This window comes from Ochlerotatus camptorhynchus, unplaced genomic scaffold (assembly GCF_037179485.1).
Source record: "Ochlerotatus camptorhynchus isolate MF236.1 unplaced genomic scaffold, CSIRO-AGI_Acam_v1.1 ptg000330l, whole genome shotgun sequence".
In the NCBI taxonomy this organism is placed as follows: domain Eukaryota; kingdom Metazoa; phylum Arthropoda; class Insecta; order Diptera; family Culicidae; genus Ochlerotatus; species Ochlerotatus camptorhynchus.
Window position 1 is genome coordinate 10,625,447 of NW_027040818.1, and position 12,619 is coordinate 10,638,065.

Sequence of the window (12,619 nt, forward strand, 5' to 3'; positions counted from 1 at the left end):
AGCTCCCACGGCTGCGGCTGCTTCCAATGCTGAAAAAGAAAGCTAACGCTCCACGCACCGGTCATCTTCTTGGGGGAGGAGAAGCACAGCTTCATAATAAACGGAAATTTTGTGCATTTGTGATCAATCGCGCTGTGGTTGCACTTCATGATGGCGTTCACCGCCAGGGCTACGCTCGGGAACTCGACCAATCCGGAGGAGGAACTTTCCGATTTCAGCAGGAACATTCGCACTTGCGGCGGGTGGCAGTCCTTGGTGGTGAATGCAGTCAGCAGCAGAGCATCGGACGGCATACGGGTGGGGTATTGAATAAGTGTAGAATACGATTTTTGCTGGCCTGGGAAGTAATTGTCCGGCAGGGTGTACGTTCGTCTGCGATGGCGTCTCCCATCTAGACCATGGCGGTACCCTCTTTGGTCTTCAGGAACTTTATTGTGACATTTCCATACAGGCGATACAAATTGAACAGCTTATCGGTGTTGGCTGTGTTGTTATCGAGTCCGTAGGCCATCATCACTGCGCCTTGTTGCTGTGCCGGTTGAATGAAGTTGGCTGGTCCGTTTCGGGTTATCGGTGCGTCCTTCATCAGTCCAACGTGTGTTCCGGCCGGTGTTGGTCTCCAGTTTTCCGACGGATCATACTCGGGCGGTGACCAATTCGGTGCAAATCCGTTTCCTCCGCCGGCTCCCAAAAGGGCTGGTTGACTAATTATTGACGTTCGTTGTGCGGGGTCGGCCTTCCGCCGAAGATGCTTGTTTTTGAAAACATTGAAAATCAATACAAAAACAAGAGCTGTTAAAATACCGGGTTGCCAAGCAAGGCATTATTCACAAGCAAACAAAAGTCAGTTCAATGACTTCGTGGCACTGCCGATACAGCTGCGGCACACTGAGGTACACTGAGAAAAATGTTGGCGCAAATTAAGTGTGTAGAGTGACCACCCCTTGAGTAATTATGAGTTACTCAAATTTACTCGCTGTGAAAATATTAACTCTTAGTGCAGCCGTCTTACCCCTAGACTGATACCATAGAATTGAAGTTTAAAGCATTCTGAATGATAAAACGAGATCGAATTTGTAAAATTTGCATCAAATAATACTAATATTAATTTAAGCTTCTTGCTTCAGCACCTGTTTCAGCATCAGTTATTCCTTTATTGGCCGTAGGTGTGCTACAGAGTTTTTGGAAGCACGCTGGTTTTTAAATGAATTCAACCCTTATTTTTGAATTTATAGGTTTGATAAAAAAAAAATCAGCCTACACTCGAAATCATTCGAAAACCTAACATTCTTTATCAGGTTTGAAAGTTCGAATGTTATATACAAGGAATCAAAAATATCTCCAAATGACAAAATGACAAGCGATCAACGAACCGAATAATAACGCTATGTCAGAAGTTCAAAGCAATAATGATATAATCTTCTTCGTTCTTTTTCATGACAAGCAGTCTGTGCGACACAACTCACTCGGGGCGGTAGAAGGAAACGAGAAAATTGTTGGCAAACTGCTTCACGAAGTAGAGCCGAAGATGATACACGTGTGTTAGTGGGAATTTTTTTGTTATGTATTTTCTCGATCCATATCAAGCTATGTCCTCATCCGTGTTTATTGCAACAAAGCAGGCAAGCAATATATCATTATCCTTTTACCACTCGGATCGAGCTATGTTATAGAGCGAGTTTGTCATGGTAGTCGTAGCAACCGTTTTGTCTGTATCGTTGGTTGCTTTATGTGTTTGGATTCGCTGGTTATATATCAATCAAAGCTATGAATCTGATTGGACAGAATTATCGTTGTTTGTCCTGCAAAACCCAAAACAACAACAAACAAACAGCAAACATTACACGCTGATGAGGAACATTGAAAATGCACTCATTGAACATTCTGCACCTAGCGGCGCCGGTGGTGTAGTGGTAAGCGTGATTACCTCTCACCCCAGCAGGCCTGGGTTCAATCCCAGTCGGCGCCGCCGGGATGTTCTGAGGCATAACATCTCTGATCACGCCTTCCTTCGGAAGGGAAGTAAAGCCGTTGGTCCCCGGTTCATGAGTTTGATGGGTCGATAGGTAGGGTCCAGGTGTGGGAGCTGCCTTCCTGGCGTCGGTAGCATTGGTGCTCAGCACGGAAAACAAGATCGACGAAAAACAAACCAAAAGAAAAAAAAAAAACATTCTGCACCGGGACATCAAAGATGACGCCGTTTTCATCGATCACCATTACTATATCAAGTTGATTGACTTCGGAACGGCGACGTTCTAATCTAATCTAACACCAACACAGCCAGTTCTTGAAAGCATCCTGGAAAATGATATATATACCTACATCATTTTCTTGTCTATTTAATATATGTTTCACATCGAAGATGCGTCACACATATCAAAACGGCCAGGCCTACTGTGCAGCATTTAAGGGGCAAGATGCTTCAGAAAACATCGGGCCATGCTTCAGAATCCAATAAATGGATAAAACGTGGACATCTCGTATCGTACGTTCCGATTTTAATAATTATATGATTGATTTGTCGTTGGAAGCATCAAAGCTAGAAAGGTTAAGTGATGCTCCATTTTCTTCTGGCGGTTGGGGCATGAGCACTAACTCTTGTCCTAGCCTTTTATGACTTGTGGCTATAGCGCCATTACTCGCTTTCGGAAGGGAAAAGAGGGAAAGGAAAAGGAGAAAAGGACAAAGGGAAAAGGATTATGTGAAATCTATGAACATAAACAATATTTTTGATTTGAAATATACAATATAGAAATGCGTAACTACCCGAGTCTTGTCACTATTATAAAGTCATAAAAAGTAACAAGGACTAAAACGTGATCCTTTGATTACTGGAAAATCTTGATTCCCTAGTTTGAAGTTCTCACGACTAGGGTTCGGTGGTAGATCTTATACCAGTAACGCACCACAAAAAGGTGATCCCCCAACGTTACTGGTTTGAAAAGATAAAAATTTACAAAATGGAACGAACTCTCCAAGTTTCGCCAATTGAACCTGAAGGCTGCCTGGCATGTGGCCACGGAAAAAAAACAAACGTCAGGTTCGAACACACGCACAGCCTACTCACATTTCAAGATCAACAATTGAAAAGGCCCGAGGGGGGCGACTCTATCTTCGATGCAGAAACGATTTTGTTTTGCTGTGCTTAACTGCACGTACGATGAGTAGATTTTAAGAAGATTGATGAAGATTTTGAAGATTTCCTACAAAAAAATGGAAGTAGATGGATTTAGATGCTTAAAATGGCAAGCGTGGCACTAGGTGAGGTTATGGAAATTTCCTCCAGTCTTATTGAAGTGTTCCCACTTCACTCGGAAATGGAGCATAAGGCTAGCTTTTTCTAAGGCCTTAAGGTTGATTAGTTCACTAGACTTGAAGTGAACTAAATACAAATCATTAGAAAGCCCGTTGCGCGAATCGCCAGGACGGGATTTCATTTTCATTTTGATTACGTGGAGTGGCACAACTCCAAGTAATTTTGCCAGTTCATCTTTGATCTGATCCAGGGATTCACCACTGGGCAGTCCTTTCATGACAACCTTGAACACACGTTCAGTTTTGGTGTCGTAAGTAAAAAAATTGTGCTGCTTCTCAGTAAGATACTTCAGAAGACATTTAAATCGGTCCAAGGTTTCAGCCAATACACGGCATTCACCCCGACGTCCAATTTGTAATGAAAACTTAACTTTCACGAAATTCAAAAGTTCCATGCGAAGAGCATGGAAATCGGTAGTGGTTATCACAATAGGGGGAATCTTTTCCTTCTTGGCATTAAGCCGGGAAAGTTTACTAGAATTTTACTTGGATGATTGATCATTCTCATCATCCGTGAGCAAATAAAATTGATTGCTCAATTGAATTTCATCAGAAGGGGGATCAAGCGATTGCCCTTTTCTTTTGTGCTTAGCCGCCATGGCGTCATAACCAAGTTTCTCCAAATCGACTTCCAAGCAGATTACTATAAGAAGGTAGAAAATTCGCAGTGAACAGTGCTGTTTAAATTTGTTGTAACTTTAGATAGCAGAAACACTTCCGTCATCTTCTTCTTCTTCTTCTTCACATTTCAAGCTTATTGCTTATCGCATATTAGCTTATTGCGTGCTCTCAAACTTAGTGTTCTAGATGCACTTCCACAGTTATTAATTGAGAGCTTTCGATACCTGTACCATTTTCGCATTAGTATAATTGTGTGGCAAGTACAATCATACTCTTATGCCCAGGGAAGTCGAGAAATTTTCCAACCCGAAAAATTCCTAGACCTGACCGGGAAAATCACCTAAATCTCGTTTCGCGGAAATATATAAGTCCCAAACACAACAACCCAGATACACTAAATCTGTTTACGTTAATATACGGTAGATTTCATCAAAAATTTTAGTGTACAAGACGTGTAATTCAGGTCAAATCTACTAACGTCACGTAACATTTGAGATTTTCCAAATATAGTACAGATCAGTTACGTGATAGTTCACATATATCGAACGTGAAGATTTTTTAGAGTGTACGTTTCCTCGAGTTTCAAGTACACAAACATGTTGCGGCTGTAACATTTCTCCGAAACAAGTCGCACCATACGTATTGCGTTCTAGAGGATTCCTCAACCTCAAACTGATTTCTTGAGATTCTCGAGGATTCCTTATTAACTTGAAATTCTTAAACTAGGCAATTTTAAATGAGTGGAATTCAAGAGTGAATTTTTAAATAGCCGTATGTCGATTTGTAAACACAGATTCAAACATGAATTTGTCAAATCAGGTAGGGTACAGTTTCCCAATTTTTTTTGGAAGTGTTAGCTTGCGTGGGTGAGCTAAGAGTTTCGACAAATTGACGTGTGAATATTTGTTGACAAAAGCAGAAATGGTAATTTGAAAATTCACTCTAGAATTACAAAATTTTGAATCATTAACTTTTCAAGCACCTCACTGAAAATGAAGTTGAACCTTTTTTTTCAAAATAATGTATTTCGGATTCTATACATTCGTTTTCTACTGTTGTTATATCTTTGGAAAGGTTACTTTTCCAACTTTTGACCAATAACCATTGGTTACGCTACATGGTTTTTCAGTAGCATAGTAAATTCCTGGAAATATTTATTTAACAGCATTTTCTGTAGACCGGTACTTTTCCATAGAGTAATTAAAAAAAATTTAATGAGGCATTCTATTAGATATGTGGAATATGGAGGAAAATATGAAAGGAGAATCAAGCGAAAATTTTAAATCACAAATTGAGATAGGCAGAGATAGGAAAACCGGGAAAAAGTCGGGATTTCATTTTCACCAGGAAAAACCGAGAAAAAATCGGGAATTTGAATAATCCACCAGGAAAATAATGTTGTTTCAATGATTTCTACAGTTTCCGGATTTCACATGAGTGTTTCAAAACGAAAAATATTCAAAACTAATCATTTAATTGCGTTGCGTTTGAAACTGAGTATTTCGTAGATTGCATACTGGCAACTGCCATGTATCTACCTTAACGTTCTTATTCTGATTGGTTAAGGAAAACTATTTAGGAGTCAATAGCTCTCAAATCAAAGTTCAGAACAGAAAAAGCATAACAATTACCATTGCCGGCCATCTTCTCCGTTACGGGGAAAGGAAGGATATTGTTGATGTAACATCTACTCAACGGGGGGCCGACGCCCCATAGATGCTACGGATTTGGATAGTTGGTTAGGAGATGGGTCAGGATTCGCTTAAGCAGGCGATGCGACCATAGTAATTGTTTTATTTTGGATGAGCTTGGGAGTAAACCCATGATCTTCTACTCAGTAAGCAAAAGTGGTAGCCACCGAGCTCGTCAATTTAAATTTTAGTACCTTATTCGTTGAAGTTTTTTTAAATACTGATTGAAACAACAATGTAAACATGTAAAAAGGAAGGTTCTCACCGGAATGATCTGTAATTAGCCAACCTTGTCGTGTTTCCTAAGCTGGATCTAAATGCATCTCTCAAATGCAGTAATATTTTTTTGATCCAAATAGCCATGGTGACGTGTAATAAGTGATCCCAATTGCTTAACGGGCTGACTATGAAATGTTTCAGCCTCTGTTTAAATTGCTTCCTCCTAAGTGCTTGATCTACTGTTGTGGCTCCAAAATTGGTTGGAAATTAGTTCTGGCGAGTTTTTCACTAAAGACGTTTTTACCAAATCAGCAGCCAATTATCGAGAAAAACATTAGAGCGAAAAAAAACGAACTATTCAAAACTAATCATTTAGTTCAAACAAAAATGTCTATGCAACTAAAAATGCAAGTTGAACATAATGATCGTCAAGCAAGGGTGTGTAAATGCAATGCGTTGTATTTATCGTTGTTTTCATGATTTTTTTATTCGAATCGATTGGATTGACGACGTGGTTCGTTGATCGCAGAATCGAGTTGACGGTTCATATATTGTGGCTAGTACTGAGTCATTGTTCAGTATATATACCGATATACCAAATCAATCCCAGTTTTAAACATAACTGTAATTCTGTTATTGAGATAGAGATTTTGGATCTTATAGTTCAGCCGGTGAGAACTTTTTTTCATATTCTTTCAGTTTCTCGCCTGTTTCGTGCTACTGCTGCTGTAAGTTTCGAGTGTATTAGCAGATATCTGCTTGGTAGAATCTACACTCGTTAAGCTATATTTTAGCATCCAAGCATCCATTTTAGCATTCAATAATAGTTTAAAGTAAGTGAAAGTCGCAATACTTTCTAATTCGAAAGTAGACCAAAGTGGATTCCTGCGCTAGAAGTAACGGTGTTCGGAAAAGTGCAACTCGGAATAATCTAGCTCAACCTTCAAAGGAGAAAAAACGTCAAAAATCAATTTAAAATTACTTAAGATAGTACTAAAATATATAAACGTCTGATTTAGGTGTAGCGCTCGAAGAGTTAAATGCCATTCTGACTAGTCTTACAATTATAATAACAGGAATTTTCGTATGGAAGTTTTGAATATGGACTACCTGTTATTCTTATAAATGTTCTGAAACAGCAATATTTCAAGAAATCGTATAGTAAAAATAATACCTCAATTACTGAATAATATCCCGGGAAACCTGGAATGGGACAAAACTAAGATTTCGTAAAAAAAAAGACATTTGGCACCGTGAAGCGGAAAGCAAAACGCCACAACAAATAAGCACATTGAAAAAAAAGAAGAAAAAGGTAAAAATTAGTGAGCTCGATCCTGGACGCTCGAAACATCTCAACATAATGCTTTTGGTAAACTTCTATTAATTTCGCATTCCCTTGATTTGCCTGTATTTTTGAGTCGCATTGAAGTTTAATTGATTAACATTTTAAAATATTGCATGATAAGATGGCTGTAATAATAATACTCTTCCAACGATTGGCGCATCCCCTTTACGCATTGTACGCAGACAAAGTATGTCTACATAATTTGAACTCCATTTTGCATTGAACGACTCGTATATTCATCCAACCAACCCCCGCCCCCTTACGTTTATCGACTATTCGACCGCCTATCACCTGTATACCTCCCCTGAAAAATCAAATGAAACCGTGATTGTACTGAGAAAAATAAAATCCCTGCAATATATAAAATTTCCAGAATCTTAAAACCATTGCACTGCATGAGGGCGATATCCTTAACCTTAAACAACAGGTAAGTGTGATTTTATGCCTACAACACTGTCGTAACTCTTTTTCTGTCTCTATCTTTCCTATTGATGAACCATTTTTAACAATCCCAATTCCGAATATTTAAAAAAAACCAAAGGTAACAGCTAAATCCCTCCTTGGAACCACCCTTTTACTAACTGAAAGCATCCCAATCCCTCTGCATAAACACGTGTGTTGTGTGCATTTGAGCTGTTTTGTTTCCCACCACCCACAAGATCACCGTTATTTGTTCTTTATGGTGTCGATTGTGATATGTCCTCTACCATGCGTCATAAACGTACACTTGAAATGTCGAACACACTGCCATCAAGGAAAACAAACATCTATACAACAAACTGCACCATTATTCCTATCACTTGAACTTCACGTTTAAATTTAGTTGAATTCAAACACACTTTTGGAGTAAGTACCAGTTCAAGACGTCACCTACTCGAGGACCACTGCACACGATGTTTAGTAACCCCTAAATCTCCCTGTGAAAATCTTCTTTTTTTTCTCTCGAAATGGTGGGGTTTTTCTCGGTTTTTCCTGTTTACTCGAAAATTAAATTCAAGCAACTTTGTACCATCTGATAGCATTTTTTCTCCAAAATAAAAAAAAATATCAAACAGCTCATCAAGTACCAGCAAAGTTGCAACGAGGCGGAACTGTTGGCCGAGCGGATGAAGCAAACCGAGCGGGAGCTGGCCAACATCAAGAAGGAGGCTAACAACTACCAGAACATGCTGCAGCAAAGCCAGGCCCAGTTCGCCACGCTGGAGAAGAAATACGGCCGGGTCAAGAAGATTCTGCGCGACTATCAGCACCGGGAGCGGGATATGGTGAGTTGCGTGCTTCACTTATTCGGAACTCAATTTTACCAACATTAACTATGCTTGCAGATCCAATTCCAAGAGTACTACCTACAGCATCTGCAGGAAAAGGACACCGAATACAACGCCCTGGTAAAGAAGCTAAAAGACCGCGTCATCCACCTGGAACAGGAACTTCAGGAAACCCAACGGAAAGCCGGATTCCCAGTGATACTGCCCTACGACAGCACCAGCCTGAAGTTGACCCCGCAGATGAGCCGCAAGCAGCCACCAAAGCCCGTATTTCAGAAGCTGGTAACCGAACTGTCCGACACGGAGTTTTCCGACCTATCGCCCGACGGGGAAGGTGAAGACGGAAAGACAGCCACCGTGGAAAGAAAACTTCCCACCCAGAAGGACGACGAGCTGGACACGGCCATTCCCCAGCACGAATTGCTGGATAATTCGTTGAACAAGGGCAAAAGCGATTTGGTAGCCAGGGGTGGTCTGTCCAAAAGGAGTCTTCCCGGCAAGAAGAGTCACAGCAATAGCGGCTCCGATTGCGCGTTAGACGAAAGCGAGGATGAAATTACCGATTCCACCTCGGTATCCCACGAGTATACTGGGCTCTACAGTACTCCGCAGATCATCAACAGGCAGCTGAACAGCATGAAGAACGGTCAGGAGAATTCCGGTCTTCCGGTGTACGCTCAGGTGAACAAAGACCGCGGCGATCACCACCACAATGCCGGCCAGACGCAGCACACAACCATCCCGAACATCTACCGAAATCCCCCGTCGGACAACAACAAGCTCAACTCGAGCTACGGTTCCGATCTGAATGCTTCCTCGTACGACAGCGATCTCGGCTCGTCCACCGATAAGCTAAAGGACAGTGGAGTGTCGAGCGAAAGTTGGATGTATCCATCCAGACGGCCTAAGGGACTGAAGGGCATAACGCCACCGATGCTAGCGGAGCAGCTCAAGGAACGACTGGCTGAAAGGCGAACCCTGGACGATGGCTCCTCCCGGGACTCGAGTGACGATTACTCGGAAATCAACCAGCGACACGTCAGCCCTGCCGTTTCGCTCTCCCAGAATCTGCTAGTCGAAATCAAGAAAGCCGTCAACGAAGCACAACCGAAAGGTAAGACCCAAACTCGACCCAATCTGCGTGTTGTGTTCTCTCAGTGTGCGTTTTATATAAGTGCCTAATATGCTTCGATCAAAATTTTGCAACCAACCCATCTCGGAATTCAAATCAGCTACCCTAGCGATAGGCGTTGTGTGATGCATCATTCATTAATTTGTCGCTAACCGTGATACATATTCGCCAGTAGAGAGAACCAAAAGATAATTGTAGTTCTTTTGGTGTTTTTTCTTTCTTTCTTTTTCCACTTTCTCCTTTCGGAATGCGGACGATGCAGTGAAAAACATTCTTCCACAAAATCTATCTCCTCCAGGAAGTAGCAGTCCGTGGCAGCAACAGCAGCAGCAACAGCTGCCAGCGCAGTTGGGACAATCCGGAGCCGGATCGCAGGGGCCACCGTCGCCGTCGAGTGTCTCCAGTGGTTCAACGTCACCGGGGGCGTACTCGCCGAGTCGGACGTTGGACCTCTCGGGGTCGACGTCGAGCTTCTCGAGCGATCGCATCCGGGACTCGCACCAGTGGAAGAGCGGACCCGTCGAGGAGTGGTCCAACGAGCAGGTGAGTTTCTACACATTGTGCTTTGCAATTTCAGCAAATCAAAAAAAAAATCGGGACGAACTACAACTCCTCTGATTTGAAAATAACCGACTCCGACTTCGATTTAAGCAAAATGCAAAACAAATTTACTTCAATGACTTTCCGGTTTTTGTTTTTGTACATTTGGGAAAAGATCAGGAAAATATTTAAATAGCGGCTTTGGCACTTTTGTTTTACCTAACCTCCTTTAGCGCTGATTTTTTGCATGCAAGTGCATCATATTTCAGAGCATCGTTTTGCCCTAAGACTTCATTTACCCCCTGACGACGATTGGTTAAGAAATGCGGAAGCCGGCATTTTCGCTATTTGGAAATTTACTAAAGGGTGTCCACGATGAAATTGCCACACACAAAATTGATTCGCAAAATTCGAGTTTTCATCCGATTGCCATCAAATTTTCAGGGATTGAGAAATAACTATTAAACTTCATTTTACCATTTTACTCGTATTTTATTTACAGTCCATACGCAAATGCCCGCACCTTGGCCTTAACCCCGGCCATAAGATTCTGCACAACCTTTGAATCAACCGTTTTTTGCATGTAAACCCATACTTTCTTCAGTTCCTCGACTGTCTTCACTACCTTAGGTCGTTTAAGAAGGTGCTGCTTCATAATAGCCTAGTACTTCTCGATGGGGCGGAGCTCCGGAGTGTTGGGAGGGTTGAACATTTTCGGCACGAAATTGACCTTATTGTCCGCATACCACTTCAGCACGTCCTTGGAGTAGTGGCATGAGGCCAAATCCGGCCAGAAGATTGTTGGGACGTTGTGGGCCTTCAGGAGAGGAAGCAGCCGCTTCTGGAGGTACTCTTTTATGTACACCTGTCCATTCATCGTGTCCTGGGTCACGAAAGGTGCACTCCGCTTCCCGCCATCTGCACGCTTGCCAAACCAGGAATTTCTTCGCAAATTTTGACATCTTCTGAGTGCGGACATGCTCCGGAACGCTGAACTTATCCTTGGCCGTGAAAAACAGGTTGCCGGGGATCTGTTTGAAGTCGGCCTTCACATATGTTTCGTCGTCCATGATGCAGCATTCAACTTTCGTCAGCATGTTGAGGTACAACTTCCTGGCACGGGTTTTGGCGGACTTGTTCTGCTTCTCGTCGCGATTAGGGGCCTTTTGTACCTTGAACGTTCGAAGCCCAGCCTTAGTTTTGGCCTTCTGGACAAAACTTCGGCTTAGGTGCAGCTTCTTAGCCACATCCCTAACGGAGGCGTTCGGATTTCGGTTGAAGGCCCCAACTACGCGGTTGTGATTTTTGGTGTTGTACGGAATACTTTTTCCTTCACTTCTGGGCTTCCGATCGGTGGTCAACCGTTCCTCGAACCACTTAATCACTCGCGACACCGTGGAATTCACGATTCCCAACGTTTTAGCGATGGAAAGATGCGAGAGATCCTTGTTCTCGTGATGAATGCGCAAGATTTTATCACGCACGAGCTGTTCTTTCGACTCCATTTCCGCGAGTTTTGATCACAGGACTTTAAAACTTGCAGGATGTAAATAATGCACTATGAACTAAATCCACCCAAATTTTCATTAAATTCTACCCAACGTTTAAAAAGTTAGAGCAATTTCATAGTGTGGCAATTTCATTGTGGACACCCTTTAATTGATCTTTTGAAGATATTTCAGATATTTTCAAAGAAATTTACAAATTCAAATACTTGTATGAAAATTATTTGAAATACATAAACAAATTGTATAATAATCTTACGTATTTTGTTAAAAAAAATCCAAGACTTATTCTTTCAAAATTGCTGCAAAACGACAGTAGTCATCAGACAAAATTCAAAATTTTCGCTCCACAGTGCTCAAGCGGTTCCAAATGGAGTTTTGATAAGCCTCCCAAAATTTGAACTATTTTGGTAAGAAACTAACTTGGCACAAACCATTTGAAGATTATATGCAAATTACTATTCTAGCCTTTTACCATATTGCACTGCTAAAAAGTTCTATTATTTACTATTTTATGTGAAATTTTCTTCAAAGCTACAACTTTGCAGAAAATCGTTTAAATTTTGTTCAGAACTACTCTGAAGTTCTCCTCAAAACTACTCTGAAACTCTCCTCAGAACTACTCTAAAGTTCTCCTCAGACTTACTCTGAAGGTTTCCTCAGAACTATTCTGAAATTTTCCTCAGTATTACGCTGAAGTTCTCCTCAGAAATTCTCTGAAATTTTCATCAGCATTACACTCTTCAGTGTAATGCTGATGAAAATTTCAGAGTATTTCTCCTCAGAAATACTTTGAAGTTCTCCTCAGAACTACTCCGAGCTCTCATCAGAATTACTTTGAACTTTTACTCAGAACTATTCTGAAGTTCTCCTCAGAACTACTATGAAGTTCTCCTCAGAACTACTCAGAAACTCTCCACAGAATTACTCTGAAGGTCTCCTCAGAACTACTCTGAAGTTCTCCTCAGAACGTTTTGAAACTC

The 12,619-nt window shown here is 41.5% G+C and overlaps 1 protein-coding gene across 9 annotated transcripts in view; it reads left to right on the forward strand.

Moving 5' to 3' along the window:
- Positions 1-12,619, forward strand: part of Spn (Spinophilin) — a 171,735-nt gene that overhangs the window by 141,035 nt on the left and 18,081 nt on the right. For 6 of the 9 annotated variants that reach the window (XM_065230361.1, XM_065230358.1, XM_065230362.1 and 3 more), the window contains 4 exons: positions 7,565-7,618; positions 8,247-8,456; positions 8,517-9,573; positions 9,854-10,134. In XM_065230361.1, coding sequence (XP_065086433.1) covers positions 7,565-7,618; positions 8,247-8,456; positions 8,517-9,573; positions 9,854-10,134 — 1,602 coding nt within the window. The remainder of the gene's footprint in view (positions 1-7,564; positions 7,619-8,246; positions 8,457-8,516; positions 9,574-9,853; positions 10,135-12,619) is intronic. The other 3 variants (XM_065230364.1, XM_065230363.1, XM_065230365.1) reach the window with 2 other exon arrangements.